An 18,325-nucleotide genomic window follows, 5' to 3' on the forward strand; every position below is an offset into this window, starting at 1 on the left:
ATGCTTCCTGAACCTGAGTATGTTTCTTTTCCCAAGTCAGGAAAGTTTTCACCTATTATTTCTTCAAACAGGTTCTCTACCCCTTTTTCTTTCTTCTCCTTCTGGGACCTTAATGATGCAAATGTTAGTATTCTTGATGTTGTCACAGAGGTTCCTTAAATTGTTACTCATTTTTTAAAGTCCCCTTTTTTACCCTTTCAGCTTGGCTGATTTTCACTACTTTGTCTTCAAGATTGCTAATCTGGTGTGTGTGTGTGTGTGTGTTTTAAGAATCGAATGGGAAACATTTCTTTCCCTACATTTCAATATTACATTTCAACATGTAATGTAATAGATTTAATAAGGAACCTCTAGCATAACCACACTTAATGACATTCTTGATCCAGTGATTTTCTTGAAAATAGGCAAATAATTTAAATGTTGACCAATTTGGAAACTACTTGGTATGCCAAGGTCATGTAACATGCTGTTGTTTCCCACTAGTGTATTTTTCACTTCAGTTATTATATTCATCAACTCTGATTGCTTCTTTTTTATATTTTCTAACTCTTTGTTGAAATTCTCACTGTGATCATCTGTTTCACCTTTTCTTCTCTCTAGTTCAGTGATCATCTTTATGATCATTATCTTGAACTCTTTCTCAGATAGATTGCTTATCTCTATTTTGTTTAGTTCTTTTTCTGAGATCCTGTCTTGTTCCTTCATTTTAACATATTGCTCTGCCTTCTCATTTTTTTCTATTTTTCTGTAAGTTTTTTTTCTGTGTATTAAGCAGGTTGGTTATGTTGCCTGAGCTAGGACTAGTGTATGTGCTGTGCTTTAAATATTTTAATTGCAAATCTATGTGTCTGAGCATATATTTTGGTGCTCCTAAGTAAGAAAAAAACTTGAGTCAGCTGGACCACAGAGAAATGAGGCAATAGGATACATAGCTAATCATACAGGTTAGGGTAAGATTTCTGAGCAATTTAAAAAAGTGATTCATCACTAATGTATTAAAAAGTATGTCCTTCTCACCATCTCTGTTATTCACAGAAGTATATACTTCCTGATCCCTGGTACACACTGCTGTTCTTTATTGTTTTTAGGCTTTTTTCAAGATTAATCTCTTTAGTGACATTATTGAGGTGTGCTTCTTTTGTGAATGTCTTGAAGAAATATGCTTCTTCCCATCAACCATCATTGTAATTAAAGATCTACTTAGGGGAAGATTGTTGTGGATTTGTGTTACTTATGATTAAGGCAGTGCCTGTTCTTTTAGGAAAATAAATCAGCAAAGCCACAAGTGTTGTAGCAAGTTCCTCTGTGTGTCAGAATGTCTCTTCTAGAATAAATGGTAGAGGGTTAAAGTAATGAAAATTCTTGGTGGTGTCTACTAACTAGAATGAACTAGGAGAGAATCAAACAAGGGACAAGAAGTTCAGTCACTTAGTTGTGGTGACAGAATGCCCTAACTTTTAAGAAATAGAACAGAGGAAATTAGTAGGATATAATTCACATTAAGATATCACATCGAACACTAATAAGTATTGTTCACTAATAATGATCATCTACTGACAAATTAAGAAAAGGCAAAAGATCTGTTCAGGGAACAGATTTATTGATATCCTGTAAGAAGAACGAGGGTGTTCACAGGGTGCCAAGTGGGCTAGTTACAGAGAGCTGCAAGTAAAAGAGCCACACAAAATGGGAATCAGGTCAGATTATTGAGTAAACTAGACAACTACCAAAATCACATGGGGATGAGATCAGAATAACTCAAGCAAAAAAAGAAGCGACAGTGTATAAAGACATTTAGGTAATGGAAAATTTTGTCATGATTATGAAACAGTAGATTAGGGACTATGGTGTTTTCTAACAGGTCAAGAGATGAACAATGGCCTACGGCAAAAAGGATGACATTTTGTGTGTTATTCCTTTTCTGTTTGTAGGGAAAAATGAGAATAACTTAACCGACGTGCTGCAACTAAGATCCAATGCTGCTGAATAAATAAAATAAAAATTTTAAAAAGACCTGTACAGAGTCTGGGATTTTATCCTATTTACAAGTAAACAAGCTAGTCTTTTCACTGCTTCATGTGTCATGGCGGAAGACACAGGATTCCTGAGTTGGAGGCAAGGAATTTTTATTATTTCACAACACACTAAGCATCAAAAGTTTCCTGGTGATTGGAACTGATTCTGCATCCCTGAACCCCTAATCCAAAAGAGGCAATGCAGGTAGACCTATTACATGAATGCTGTGTAAACAGTGGGATATCAAGAAACAGCAACCTTCTCATCATAAGGAAAAAGTGTATATTTTCTCTTTCTTTAATATCTGTATCTTTAGTACCTGTATGAGATGATAAAAGTTCACAGAACTATTGTGGTGAGCATTTCATAATGTATGTACATCAAATCATTGTATTGTGTACCTGAAATTTATATACAGTGTGTGTGTGTGTGTGTTCAGTTGTGTCCAACTCTTTGCAACTCCATGGACTGTAGCCCATCAGGCTCCTCTGTCCATGGGATTTTCTAGGAAAGGCTACTGGAGTGGGTTGCCATTTCCTCCTCTAGGGGATCTTCCCAACCCAGGTACTGAACTTGCATCTTTTGCGTCTTCTGCATTGACAGGCGGATTCTTTACCATTAGCACCACCTGGGAAACCCTCAAATACAATGCTGCATGTCAGTTATTCTGCTTCCCAGGTGGCACCAGTGGTAAAGAACTTGCCTATCAATTCAGGAGGCATAAGAGACACAGGTTCAATCCCTGGGTCCAAAAGATCCCCTGGAGAAGGGTATGGCAACTCCCTCCGGTATTCTTGCCTGGAGAATCCCATGGACAGAGGAGCTTGGCTGGCTGCAGTCCATAAGGTCACAAAGAGTTGGACATGACTGAAGCAACTTGCATGCACGTACGTGTCAATTATATCTCAATGAAATAGGAAGGAAAAGGAACACTGAACTTGGGGATTCACTGTTTTTAATTTGTATTCATTGTTTCCATTGTTTCGCCGAAGCAAGCCAACTCTTTGTCAGGAGGAGGACATTATCCCTAAAGGTTGCTTGCTGCAAATGCAGCCTTGAGAAGTGATCCATGAGAAGAGCTGCCAGAATTTTGCATTCTTGGCATATTGAGCAAGAATTTGCAGGGATTCAAGAGGGAGGGGACATATGTGTACTTATGACTGATTCATGATGTTGTATGGCAGAAACCAGCAAGACATTGTAAAGCATCTATCTTTCAAGTAAAAATTAAAAAAAAGAATGTGTAGGTATGCTCAGGTCTCATGGTAGGATGCTTCTTCAAAGAATATGTGGCAGAATTAGACCTTAAATATTACTGGGCTTCCCTGGTGGCTCAAATGGTAAAGAATCTGCCTGCAATATGGGAGACCCAGGTTTGATCCCTGGGTTAGAAAGACCCCCTGGAGAAAGGAGAGGCTACCCACTCCATTATTCTTGCCTGGAGAATCCCGTGGGCAGAGGAGCCTGGCAGGCTACAATTCACGTGGCCACAAAAAGTCAAATGTGACTGAGCACATTGTGTCCAATTCTGCCAAATATGCTTGTCTTATTTTTCTGTTTTATCTAGGACGTCTTGAACTAGTCCTCTTAGCTTATTTGATAAATCCAGTTATGATGATTATTTAGGCAGGGAACAAAAAACAAGGCCCAATTTAAGGAAACTTAACTGGTCTTATTCTCAGATTCTCTTTGAGTCTTCACTAGATACTGTCACTGCAAAGAGCCATCGTAATGTTTTTATGAAGGAAGTTCTTTGTCCCTGTGGTCACAGTAGTAATTGCTATAAAAACTGGAGAGAATAATAGGAACTGTAAAGAATATGGGATGAGTAATGTGACTAATGGTGGATATAAGGTGTGGCAGAAGAAAAAGGTTGTTTGTTGATACCTTTTAAAGTCAGCATTTTGCCTTTCATAAGGGAATAATTAAAATAGAACTTGAAGTTAGAACTTTAGGAGTATTAAATATAAGCTCCTATATTCATCTTGTAGATTAGAAAATTAAGAAATAAATTTGTTAAATAACTGCTCAAGATCAAGTTTCTAGTAAGAGAGTAGAGTGATGGGGAAAAAGTTAAGTTACTGTGATAATCACATGCCCAGTATTGGAATATTCCTCCCCCATAACTAGAGCAGTTTATAGGAGTCAGTCAATCAACATTTGTTGAATTAATTTTATTATTGAATAAGATATATTCTCAGTTCTCAAATAATTCATTTGCTAGTGATCAATAAGAATTCAGTTTGATATCTTTTATTCTAAAATCTTTTCCCAGTTGGCTCAGTGGTAAAGAACTCGCCTGCCAACACAGGAGACACAGGGGATTCAGATTCAATCCCTGGGTTGGCAAGATGCCCTGGAGAAAGAACAGCAGCCCACTCCAGTATTCTTGCCTGGAGAATCCCATGGACAGAGGAGCCTGGCAGGCGACAGCCCATAGGGTTGCAAAGAGTCGGAGATGACTGAACCGACTTGTCACATTCTAAAATCTTGTATAAACTGAATAGATTAATTCAAGTTTGGGAGGAAAGGGAAAACTTTATAAATGTACTGATATTTGAGTTAGGTCTTTAAGAATTGCAAAGAAGTTGCTATGCAGAGACATAGAGATCCAGCGTTCTAGGTAGAGAGAAAAGCATGTAGGTTGGCACAGTGAATGAAAGTATGTAGTTAGTTGATCAAAAAATGATCAGCGATTTGATATCGTTGAGTAATGTAACTAGATTTGAGAGTGGAATTTTGGGCAGAATTCAGATTAGGAAAATCTTAGAATAGATACCATGCTAAATAATTGGGACACTTTAGTGGCAGGGAAAACACTGCTATTTTAAGGCAACTTGGTATATGAGATACAAGAGGAAAAGATAAGTTCAGAAAAAATGTCACAAAAGCCAACTGCTGAGAAATATAGTGTTTGTAGGGAGCAGAAAACACCACCCCGTTATATGCCAATTTGACATAAGAATTGTTTTGGACTGAAGGCAATTAAGAGAAACAGATATTTGCCAAAAAAGCAGGACATAGCTTTTAAAAGGTTTTCTCCCTCTGTTCTGCTCCAAGAAGGACAGAAATTAATTATCAGAGACAGCACCAAAGGATCCTACATAATAAAATTTATTTAATTAACCTTTATCTTCCACTAGTTCCTGCACATATTTATATTCTGACAGTTTACTGTATAAGAAACTCAAAGTCCTTTTTCTTTTTGTTAAGATGCTATATAATTTCAAGTTGCAACCACTCTTTGATTTACTCATCACTGAATATTCCTATGTCTATGCATGATACAAAAGTTAATAAACTTGTTTGTTTTTATTTTGTTAATCTGTCTTGTCAAAAGGGTCCTAGTTAGGAGAATCTAGAAGGGTAGAGGAAAAAAGATTTTTCTTCTACTGGTTGTGAATAGGATCAAATGTGTCAGGTAAGATGAAGACTAAAAAGGATCCATTGTATTTGGAAATAAAAAGGTCATTGGTGCCTTCTGTCTAAGCAGTTTAAATAAAGTGTGAGAACAGAAACTAAAAAGCTGCTATATGCTGATGGAAAGATTCAGAACATGGATACATTTGTTAATGTCCTTTTATCTTAAAACTGAATAATTGACAGCTTGTATCATATTTTGTTTCAAACCTTTAACCTTCAAAAACTAGTTATAACAAATTGCATTTATTTCTGTATGGCTCTCCATGGATTTTCCCCTTTCAGATCCCATCCTATTGGTCAATAGCCCACAAAGGATAAAAGGTTCCATATCTCATGCTAAGAAACAGGGCATATTCTCTACTGAAACTGTCACTATTTTCCATCGTGGCCCCACTTTGCTATATTCATATCCACTGTAACATTTGAAAAAATCCATCTCCATTAGCAAATTACTGTTTTAGACACAACCCACATTGTTGTTGACTTTTTAAATATTGCTGTGTAGTATTAGAATATCTTAAATATTTATGACGTAAGTTTTATGCATAATTGTTTTTCTTTAAGAAGCAGTTTCAAATATTAATATATCTAGCTGTTTGATTACAAACATTTAAAAAAGCCTGCAAGGCTTTTTTTTATTTCTTAGTGTTGGGATTAGATGAGTATAAATATCAGATTTTAGTTTTAGTCTTATTTTTCCCAGAAGGATGGTATGTTTTATCTCTATATAATATCAAATTATAGTCTTTAAATGGAAGCTTACTGCTATGTAAATTTCAGACTCTACATTATTAAAGTAGGCTAATTGGTTTGGGTTAAGACTATCTGAGAATTCCTGACCTGAGTATAAATTTAGGGATTTGGAGAGTTTATAATCTGAATTTTCAAAAGGGAATTGAGAAGGTGAATATATCTCTGAACTTTGAAGTGTAGTCAGCTTCCAATTATCTGCTTGTGCCAGAGACCATCCCCTCCTAGGTGGGAATTTCTCATACTGCTGGGAAGCTACCATTGCCTATTTTGGGTAGAAAAGGGTTCCACCCATCTTTTTGGTTTTTAAAGTCACTCTCCCCACCCATGCAGATGGTATGATTGCATATCATCCATATTTCAAATGCACTCCTCCTTGCTATTAGCAAGGATAATAAGCAGGTGAGTAGAGGTTAGGTAAATTCTGAGTGACACTGGCATTCTAAAATTGGCTGTAGTATCTACAGTTCAAATAGTGCTTATTCTTTATGTTGAAACTAAATTAAAATTATTTTAATAGCCAAATAAGATGGCCTGTGGGTATAGTCATTTACTTAAAATTAATGAGGCACTGATTTCAAACAGTAGCCTAGTGCTCACTTTCATTTAGTTGTTTTTGTGTTTATCTGTTTTATTACTTGGAGTTTATTAAATTTCACAGTACAGCTATAAATCAGAGAGAGAGCAGAACTTTGGGATAAATGGGGTAGCTCTCAGGAGACACAGCCTGGGCTCAGATATGACTTTATGGTGGACTGCAGAATTAGATGAGTGCTTCTGAGAGAAGTGAAATCTAAACAGAGATTGAAAACAAGATATTCAGGCTGGAAAAGGAGTTGGGAATTGAGAAGGAAGAATGTCCAGGAGAGAAAATCGTATTTGAAAGCATAGATGCTAGAGAAAGCATAATTTGTTAGTGAAACTAGCTAAAAATAAACTGTCACCACAACTACCATCACTAACCAAAGTCCTTTGATGGGAAGATGAACCATGGCAAGAGGAGACTGCAGAATGGTTTAAGGGTGTACTAGAGGCTCTTTGGGCTTCCCAGATGGGGCTAGTGGTAAAAGAAGTGAAGTGTAGTGAAGTCGCTCAGTCGTGTCCGACTCTTTGCGACCCCGTGGACTGTAGCCTACTAGGCTCCTCGGTCCATGGGATTTTCCAGGCAAGAGTACTGGAGTGGCTTGCCATTTCCTTCTCCAAGTGGTAAAAGAACCCACCTGCAAATGCAGGAGACATAAGAGATGTGGGTTCGATCCCTGGGTCTGGAAGATGCCCTGGAGGAGGACATGGCATCCCACTCCATTATTCTTGCCTGGAGAATCCATGGACAGAGTAGCCTGGTGGGCTACAGTCCATGGGGTTGCAAAGAGTCAGACACAACTGAAGCAACTTAGCACACACACAAAGAGTTTTAGGCAAGGCAGTGATCAACCATATTTTACAAATATCATATCAACTTCATATTTTGTAAATATATCAACTTTGTATTTTATAAATATCCATACCAATCTGGAACAGATTGATAGGGGGCAGAATCTGACACATGCTCTCTGTTGAGAAGACTTTTGCAATAATCCAAGTAAGAGATAACGGTGGCTTGATTGGGGTGATTTGATGAGGAAGGGAAGAAAATGGATGAGCTATTTCTGAGATAATTAATAGTCCCTAGAGATAGGTTAGATAGGTGGAATAGGGAATAGGGAGTAATTGAAGTTGACTCTTCTTATGGGGCAACAGACAGGATGGTGAATCTTCCTAGGAGGATGGGGGATTTGTTTTTCTCCCCTTGACTCTCCTGAGGAGGATGGTATTTATCATTTTTATCCCCATGAATGGATGAAGTGAAACAGGAGAAGGGGAGTTTGGAAGGAAGGGAATATTAACTTTGAGAAAGACAACTCATCAAGAAAATGTGGAACCAGAAAGTCAAAGCTGCTTACTACAATGGGCTGTTTTTATAGTCCATGGATATAGTTTCTTGTAAGAAACATTTATTTCTTATAATTTTTATAAATATTTTTCCTCAGTGTTCTTCAGGCAAATAGTGTTAGATCTGAAAGGAATCTTGGAAATGATAGTTTCTGTCAACTGGTGAGGAAATTGGAGCTCCAAGAGAAGACCCCATGATACCTATAGAGTAAGAGAAGTGTTAGAATCCAAGTCTCCTAAAGGCTACTTCATTACTCTTTCCATAGTACCTAACCAGCTCCCCATTGATTATTGCATGCTATTAAAACAAATCATTGAAGTTGAAGACTTTATGGAAGAAAAACATCATTATTACAGAAGAAAGGAAAATTGCATAAATAATTTAGATTCTTTACTTAACATTTTTTTGCTATTACAGAGTTCTGTTTGAGATAACCAGGGTTACAGAAATTCGGTTCCTTCTCAGTATTGCCAAGGATTAAAACTCAGGTGATCTGGACTTAGGCTTGGCTTTATTTGTAACAAATAGATGAACTCATTCCACTTCTATAGATCTCTATTTCTGTACCTCAAAAAATGAGATTTCTTTAAAATCCTTTCTATTTTCTGTATCATTTTATATTTTCTATTACTGGTTGTCTTTACTTTCTTCCTTAAATTGCTTATTTTTCTCCATGGCAAATAGGAACCTCTTAAAAACCCAAGTAAAATAAATTAGTGACATGTATGTCCTGATGGTCCTGTTTATGGAGTGAATAAAACAGGGCCAGATTTTGCTTTGTTCTATTAGTAACATATCTCCATATTTAGTTTCCTTCTTTGACAAATAGGCCTTGAAATCAGGATGCTAATGCATAAGGGGAAGGTCCTAGAATCTGAAGTATGAGAGTTGGGTGTAGGCCAATTATAATGCTGTGATGTAAATGATGATTCAGTAGTTTCGGAGAGAAAATATTTAGAACTTTTTTGTGTTTTCATTTTTAAATTCTTTCTTTTCAAAATTCTGCTTTTGTGTATATCATATGACAAATCAATATGGTACATGCATATATTTATAAGTGAATATACAATGTGGGATTATATATTCTGGGTTATGCTTAAATATGTTAAGCTAACAGAAGGTTATGGTCAAATAAGTTTTGGAACCATTAGTGAAGAGTTTGCAAAAAATGGTGAGTCACAGGTATCAAAATAAATGCTATGTTCTTAATTTCTCATTTTTGGATATTTTCCTCTCTGGAAATAAAGAAAAGAAGTGTAAAACAAAGATAACAATAAATAGCATTTTGGTACTTGAACTTACTTAACTGAGTCTTTACTTCTTACAGAGTTGAGAAAAGATATTCTCTTACAAAAATATTTAATTTTAAGATTAATTTTACTCTTAGTCAAGATTTTTTTGGATTAAGTAACTCATATTGAAATTAGCTCAGCATTATTTAACTTAAACTTTTCAGCTCAAGGTGTAAATTTGTGATTTAAAAAGATTTGGCTAGGATTTTCAAAATCCTACTTCTTCAGTTTTTTTCCCATTTATTGTATCTTATTTTATTTCTTCCTGTTTTTTTCCTCACAGAATAAGACCACAGCTTGCCAAAGAAAGGATTGAAGGATGCCATATTTGTACATCTGTAACACCTGGAGAACCTCAAGTCTTCCTAGGCAAGGATAAAGCTTTCACTTTTGATTATGTGTTTGACATTGACTCCCAGCAAGAGCAGATCTACACTCAGTGTATAGAAAAACTAATTGACGGCTGTTTTGAAGGATATAATGCTACAGTTTTTGCTTATGGACAAGTAAGTATCAAATTATTTTCATAGAAACTGTAACTTTTCAGAAGTGTTGGTTCAATTCCACTTTCATTTTTGTTGCTTGAGGTTATGTTATTAAGATCAAGCATCCATTTTTCTCCATTCTTTTATTCAGACTGGAGCTGGCAAAACATATACAATGGGAACAGGATTTGATGTTAACATCATTGAGGAAGAACAGGGTATTATTTCTCGTGCTGTTAAACATCTTTTCAAGAGTATTGAAGAAAAAAAACACACTTCCATTAAAAACGGACTTCCTCCTCCGGATTTTAAAGTGAATGCCCAGTTCTTAGAGGTAATGGTTTAACTGTGTCATTAGTTTCCTTTAAGTCTTGTGCTTAAGACCGTAGCCCTATGACTTTATAGTCCAGCTTCCGTTTTAGTGCTTGGCATATGGTGTTCAATAAATGTTGTTTGAGTAAACTAACATAGGCACTCATAACAAGAGATAATAGGTAAGAAGTATTCCTTACTTTTAAGAGATTATAGATATTTGACCAACATCCATAGAGTAAAACAATTAATATTATTTATTTCAGATTTTTTTTTCTTTTCTGAGAATTATTTTTGTAATGTAGTTAGGTTCACAAAGTGCTGGGAATTCAGTAACTAAGACCAAAAGGGAGGGAGAGAATATGAGGAATAATACAGTTGATGCTGCAGCACTAGTCTGGCTGCAGAAGCTGGTATTACTACGAGGTTATACAGGTACTTTAATGCAGTATCTAAAGATTAGGGCAGGTTTGGATTAATTTAGGGCAGTCTAGGTTGGTAGGAAGGTCATGCTAGTAAGAAGACATTGAAGATTTGAGCAGTATCGCAATTGGGTGGACAGTACCATTATAATTCTGTATGCTTGGTCCAACGAGCGTTCTAGTCTAATTGTAGTCTAGATCACCTAAGCAAATCACTTTGATAATTGATGAAACATTCTATTCAGCATTATATAGCACAACATAGAAAACAATTCAAATTAACATCAGTTATCTTCCTGCTAGTTTTAATAGACATTCCAATTTAATAAAAACCAAGAAGAATATAATTATGTGTTTCTACCAAAAGAAAGGTAACTAATGATGGAAAAAGAAAAGAAGCTGTTCTTTTATCTTCCCTTTCACCCTGTAAGTGTTATTAGGCCTTATGACTCTAAGCATATTGATAGAAAAATTGGTGTATACATCCTCTTATAAGGTGGTAGCACAATCTCATCAGAGTATGTTGATATATTGCTCATCTTGCACAAATACTAAGTATTAATTTTTAGATATACTAAGGGTTGTAGGGCTAAAGAAAATATACTTTTAGTTCAAACACTAAAACTTCTTAAAACCTTCCCTAAACTTTCAAGCTTAGGATTTGTCTACATTTGATACATATTTTTCTATAATTTACCTGTATTTATAAATATTTATCTTTTGCAGAGGGTTAGTGGATCATTTTAGCTAGTCCTTAACTCATTAGTCATGATTAAGTCTTTTACTCTTCTTACCCTTGTAAAGAAATCTGGCATTTATTTTTATTTGTGGTCATTTTTATGTGTTATTTTGAATAAATATGTCATATAGAAGAACTTTTAAGGTATGTTTCAAAGATAATATGTAATATGTGTTATTACAGCCATAAGGCGATTTTGACTAACGTTAAACTTACTTCTTTTAATAGCTATATAATGAAGAAGTTCTTGACTTATTTGATACTACTCGTGATATTGATGCAAAAACTAAAAAATCAAACATAAGGATTCATGAAGATTCAGCTGGAGGAATTTATACTGTGGGCGTCACAACACGTACAGTGACTACAGAATCCGAGGTGACATTTATGTTATAGTTAAAATAGAGCGTGTTTGGGGAATTCTTTGGAGGTGCAAGGGTTAGGGCTCTGTACTCCCAATGCAGAAGGCATGGGTTCCATCCCTGCAAGCTTTGAGGCACGGCCAAAGGAAAAAAATAGAGCACATTTGGCTTTATTTAATAGCTTTGCTGCTTGCAATATGAAATTTGTATCCTAAAGAGTAGCAATGGGGTAAAATTTTATCTTCTTCATCACTTTTTCCAGGATTTTGTTATTAAAAATGTCACAGTTGTAATCAAGTCAGTGCATTTATCATAACATCTAAAGAGTGTAAAGCCTTGTATGTATCGTTTTGTTTCACACCTAAAAAAAGAGGATTAGATCATTTAAAGGGAAGGATGAGACCACAGCCCTTTGTGCTTTTTGCTATAACACACGGAGGCTGTGGGGCTTCCCTGGGGGCTCAGTGGTAAAGAATCTGCCTGCAATGCAAGAGACGCAGATTCAGTCCCTGGGTCGGGAAGATCCCCTGGAGAAGAAATGGCAACCGGCTCCAGTATTCTTGCTTGGGAAATTCCATGGACAGAGGGGCAGCCTGCCAGGCTGCAGTTCCTGGTTGCTATAGAGTCAGACATGACAGTGACTGAACAACAGCATCGTGCAGTCCTGTATGTGGCTCCTAGAGAGACTGTTGAGAAAGCTCACCCTGGGGAGGTCTGTGGCAGTCCAGTGCTTTGGATTCAGTGCTTTCAGTGCCTGGGCCCTGAGTTCAGTTCCCGGTGGGTGACAAAGATCTGCAAGTCACGTGGAGTGGCCAAAAAAAAAATTACAAATAAGAAAATACAGAAGAGCCTGAGAAATTCCAGTTAGTGCTTAGTTTGTTCCAAAGTGTTCTACTGTAATAGTTTTGAAATAGAAGCTGCGGACATCAGCAAATGGCAAACAATGGAATCTCAGTGTTTTCTCCTATTTACAAAAACAAACACTGTTATACTTTCTGGTCAAAAAGTGCCTGTAAATAAAATAATAAGACAATCTACCTCTTGTACATCTTTTAATACGATGAATTTTAACCAGTAGCTCAGACTTGTGATTGTGTAGATTGAGTTTAAGTATTGTTCAAGTAAAACCCCTCTTTCTTTCCCTTTTCTAGATGATGCAGTGTTTGAAGCTGGGTGCTTTATCTCGGACAACTGCTAGTACCCAAATGAATGTTCAGAGCTCTCGTTCACATGCCATTTTTACCATTCACTTGTGTCAAACCAGAATGTGTCCCCAAATAGATGCTGTGAGTTAGTTCTAATGTCTTAAACTTTCAGATTTAATTTCTATAAAATCACATGAGTATCAAAGAGAGTATTTGTGTCAAATTTAGTTTGTCTAATCATTCCTTTTCCTAATGAGATGTCCCTGGATTTATTTAAGCTAAAGCTGGCCAGCCATATAAAATTTTGAAATTAAAAATTGACTATATGTCTCTAGTAGCCAGAAAGTATGGTGATGGATTAATTACTTGAAACCCTTTGTTTTTGAGGGCTGTATGCTACAAATTTCTCTTCAATATAAGCAAAGCCTCAGTTGATAGCTTTCTTTGATCTAACTTTGTCTAAGCTTATAGTTGCAACAGGCATTTTATGCTTATATTTATTTGACTACAGGCCTATACTTGTCTATGTGAAAAATGAAGGCAAGATGGGGTTGAAGGATAGATATTTAGTGTCACATTAACAAGGTATTTTCAATTATTTTCCTCAATTACAGGAAAGTGCAACTGATAATAAAGTGATTTCTGAATCATCACAGATGAATGAATTTGAAACTCTGACTGCAAAGTTCCATTTTGTTGATCTGGCAGGTTCAGAAAGACTGAAGCGTACTGGAGCTACAGGCGAGAGAGCAAAAGAAGGCATTTCCATCAACTGTGGACTAGTAAGACTAAGACTTTGTACTGGGAATATATCAGGGTTATTTTATTTTCCTTTTCCATTTCATAATATATAATACGCAAGTGGAAATCCTCCATACACTGAGCTGAGAAATGAAAATTGTTGTAAACTTATGAGTAACGCATTGAATTTTGATGTCAGACTGTCAACTTTTTTCTCCTTTTCACATTGTAAGTTTTCTTCAAGTGTAAAAAATTAGTTGGATTAAGTTTTATGATGTGTGCATAAGATATGTATATATATATATAGTAGAAATGATTTTAAAATTCTTCTCAAATTTAAAAATATACTCATAATATTAAATATTATATGGGATGACCTTTAAAGTAGTTTTATGCTAACATTTTTATGACAGACTTTATTTTGGAAATTATATAATAACATGTTATTTAATAATGATTATTTAAAAATGATAACTTTTTTCATTTTAGGAATTAACTTTAATACCCTGCCATCTAGTGGTGTTTTTGATTGATTGGAAAGCATCTTGTGTTGGAGTTAGCCTTAAGTTTCTATTATCTGAAAGAAAATGTTCTGAACCAAATTTTTATGTAATAAATTTTTTTTCTTATTGATTTCATTATAAAAGTGGTTCTTTGTTCCTGCTTAAAAGTAATGGCACTGTAAATTTCTGTGATGCTGACAGCATCAGGACAGGTGTTTTCTGCTTTGCCTTTCTTCCTAGAGCAAGGGATCCAAGCATATGGTCCTTTTTTTGGCCATTGCCCAATACTTGCTGTTACGTGATTATAACTCTTCTGTGGGGGAATTATCAACTGAGACTGATTAGAAAGAGCCAGTCTTCCCAACCATGCATCCTGATGCTCCCACCATATGGTTGATTATTGTGGTCAGAGGAGTGAGTGAGCAGGATCCTGGACTTTGTGTGTTGTTTTGAATTTCTTGAGATATAAAATTGTGGTATGGTATTTACATTTGTGCTGTTTGGAAAAGACAAAAGCCATTGCTCAGTTTCCTTGTTCAGGCTATTGAGATGTTCAGATGTGTGGTAGAGGTTCAGTGTGACCAGTGGCTAGAATTGCAGACTCTAGAAAAGGGGGACTAAGACACAGTGTGATACTGATGCACTCTCTGCAGCATCCACTGGCTCTAACAAAAACATAGTTATAGGCGAGCATGGCAAACATTTAGGAAAAGTACTTATGCTGTAGGTGCTAGTTCAGTGACCAGGAAAAGTACAAGTAGGTGGCAGGAGGAGGGACTAAAGAGTTCTACAATTTGACTTAATTTCTTAAATATTGGATGCTTATTACATAGATTCATTGAATTTCTAAGTGCTGCTGGACCTCATCATACTTTATTCAGAGATACCATATTGATATGTTTATTGTGGTTAAAAGAAATTTTGTTTTCATATAAGGAAGCTATAGTACAAGAAAGTTCCATGAAATTGTTAAACTAGCAATTTATTTCTTCATTGAGCTGAGGAGAAGAATTTGCAACATGAATTGGCAGTTTTGTGAGAGATACCTCATGATGCTCTGATAATTCTAAGAATGGTTTAGAAGTCATCAGTCTTACAGCATTCCAATTTCTAAAGAAAACCCCTTCATAGATGTTTTAGTATTTGTGAGTTATGGATATTTACATGGCACTAAATTTTGATTGGTGTCAGTTTTTTAGTAGTTTTATAGAAAGCTTCAAGTTTACTTCATATTTCAAAATACAAATGTAAAGTAAAACCAAATAGAAGTGGTCTCAATCCTGCCATGTCTTCGTATTATTTTCTATAAGATTTCATTATTTAAAAATGTTGTAATTAGTGCATTTTTATCATTTTCCTCTCTCTCTTTCTACCTTTTAGTTGGCACTTGGCAATGTAATAAGTGCATTGGGAGATAAGAGCAAGAGGGCCACTCATGTTCCCTATAGAGATTCTAAGCTGACAAGACTACTACAGGACTCCCTTGGGGGCAATAGGTATGCAGAAGTGTTCATCCTCCATAATCCTGGATTTCAGTTATTCATTATTTTTAAAATGTTTGAAAAGTGACTTATAAGAATTGTTTATTATAAAACAAATTAATGAGGAACTAGTAGTTATTAAGTGCCTCAAGTGCATGAGTGCTTTTGCATGTCATTTCACATATTTCTTGTAACATCTCTTGAGGTAGGTATTGTTATTCCTGTTTTGTAGATAAGAAAATTCAAATTCAGCTAAGTAATTTATTCAGCCACTTGGCATATGAAATCCTTGGCATACGTTCTCTCTACTATACAGAGTTTCAGTTTTGAGTGCTTGGCACATACTTGATGCCTAGTAAAGTTTTGTTGAAAAATGCTATCTTCTATGTAATTAAAAAAATAATTTAAATATTATTAATTTTTAAAAATTATTTATTTATTTTACTATTTATTTTTATATAATATTCTATATACTATTTTACTATTTTTTTATAAATAAAAATTATTTATTTATTTATTTTACATTGTATTGGTTTTGCCATACATTGACTTGAATCCGCCATGGGTGTACATGTGTTCATCCTGAACCCCCCTCCCAACTCCCTCCCTATCCCATCCCTCTGGCTAAATATTATTAATTTTTTTACAATTTTCCTAAAAATTAAGCATTTTTTTAAATTTTAGAAAACTTTAAAAATATTAATTAAATGAAATATAGGGTGTTTGCTGGTTATTAACTTTGCCAGAATCACTGATGTTCCTCCTCTTCTGTACTTTGCATCATCCTGATACGTTTCATTAGCTAAATGTATTCTTTTGGTAATGCATTCCTCTTCATAAACATCAGCATGTTGACTTTAAAAGTGAAAACATTTTTGGCATTTAAATTCAGTCCTTGCATATTTCAACGTTACATACAAACTGATGCTGTATAACAATTCAGTAATTAAACTTTCCAATTTTCTCTTTGAACAACTATTATTCAAAGAATTTTGATAATGTTGAATTTATTTGGGCTGAGGTTGGATGGATTTGGAAATAATGTTTTGTTTATAGAATTTAACAGTATCATTTATATATTGCTTCTTTTATAATATTGGCATTGGCTTGTCTCATCCCTCTTCTAGCATATCCTTTTTATTGCTTCCATTTGTCCATATTTCTTCTGTTCTATATTTTCATTCGACTTTAAATATCAATCTGAATCTTATTGTAACTGCACAAAAATTTTTGTTTTTTAAACCAACTATAAATTATTAAAGTTTGCTAAATTGTAGCCTTTTCCAACATTTATTTCTTTACTTTATAGTATATCTTTGTTTTGTAACAAAGAAGAGATACTAAACGTCTTCCCCTTTCCAGTGTCAATACTTTTGATTACTTCAGTACTTCTGAGAGTTTGCTTGCCCTGTATAATCTAAGATATTTGCACTATGGATTTTGAATTCCTCTTGAGGTTTATCCAAGCGACAGCTAAAGAATCTCAGATGTTACTCACTCATTACCCAAGTGGGTGGTAACTCCTTTCTTCTAATCCCATTCTCCTCTGTTCATGGAATTCTCCAGGAAAGAATACTGGAGTGGGTGGCCATTCCCTTCTCTAGGGGATCTTCCCGACCCAGGGATTGAATCCAGGTCTCCAGTATTACAGGCAGATTCTTTACCATCTGACCATCAGGGAAGCCCAGTCCCATTTTCAGTCACACTCATAAAATTATGAGATTAGTCTCCTCTTTCAAAAGCATCGTACTTTGTATAAGCATTGGAGAACAAAATGCCTTTATTTTGTGATGTTTATACAAATTACTCTTAAAGAAAAATTAGATCAAAGATAATTTGTGGAAACAAATTGCATATATTTATATGAATGATTTGGTGACTTTTTAAAAAAACCAACCTGGCTTTTATATGTTTATAATGTTTAATACTTTAAGAATTTTATAGCAAAAACTGAAAAATATAAAATATGAATAAAAGTTAATCATATTTCTACTGCCTGTAGGTAACTATTGTTAATATTGTGATACATTTCCTCCCTTAGGAATAATATAATATGATATAGTAACATATAAGATAAATAACTTTATTTGTTTATGCCATACTGCATGGCTTACGGAATCTCAGTTCCCTGACAAAGGATTGAACCCAGGCCACATCAATGAAAGCACTGAGTCCTAACCATTAGACCACCAGGGAACTTCCTAATACTGGGTCGCCGAAAGGTTTGCTAATTTTTCCATAAGATGGCTCTAGAAGTGCTTCGTTGTCTTTACTTCATTTGAAATAATTTTGTTAGCCTGTATCATCATAGCTGTCATATTAGCATGCATTAAAAAAAACTTTTCAAAATTAGTGAATTTTTGTGTAGTCATTTTAGTATTGAAGATGGAGAAAAAAAGCAACATTATTAGCATATTATGCTTTATTATTTCAAGAAAGGTAAATATGCACCTGAAATGCAAAAAAACAATTTGTTTCAGTGTATGGAAAAGGTACTGAAACCGATTGAATGTGTCGAAAATGACTTGATAAGTTTTGTGCTGGAGATTTCTCTCAGGACGATGTGCTATGGTCAGGTAGACTAGTTGAAGTTGATAGTGGTCAAATTAAGATATTAATTGAGAAAGATCCATGTTATACCATGCAGCAGATAGCTGACACACTCACAATATCAAAATCGAGCACTGAAAATAATTTGTACCATCTTGGTTATGTTAATTG

At 35.1% G+C, this 18,325-nt stretch overlaps 1 protein-coding gene across 6 annotated transcripts in view; it reads left to right on the forward strand.

Moving 5' to 3' along the window:
- KIF21A (kinesin family member 21A) overlaps positions 1-18,325 on the forward strand; it is a 173,393-nt gene that overhangs the window by 85,089 nt on the left and 69,979 nt on the right. For all 6 annotated transcript variants that reach the window (XM_065934621.1, XM_065934616.1, XM_065934617.1 and 3 more), the window contains exons 2-7: positions 9,698-9,920; positions 10,051-10,233; positions 11,601-11,750; positions 12,886-13,020; positions 13,494-13,661; positions 15,504-15,619. In XM_065934621.1, the coding sequence (XP_065790693.1) occupies positions 9,698-9,920; positions 10,051-10,233; positions 11,601-11,750; positions 12,886-13,020; positions 13,494-13,661; positions 15,504-15,619 (975 nt within the window). The remainder of the gene's footprint in view (positions 1-9,697; positions 9,921-10,050; positions 10,234-11,600; positions 11,751-12,885; positions 13,021-13,493; positions 13,662-15,503; positions 15,620-18,325) is intronic.

This window comes from Muntiacus reevesi, chromosome 4, assembly GCF_963930625.1.
Source record: "Muntiacus reevesi chromosome 4, mMunRee1.1, whole genome shotgun sequence".
Classification (NCBI taxonomy): Eukaryota; Metazoa; Chordata; class Mammalia; order Artiodactyla; family Cervidae; genus Muntiacus; species Muntiacus reevesi.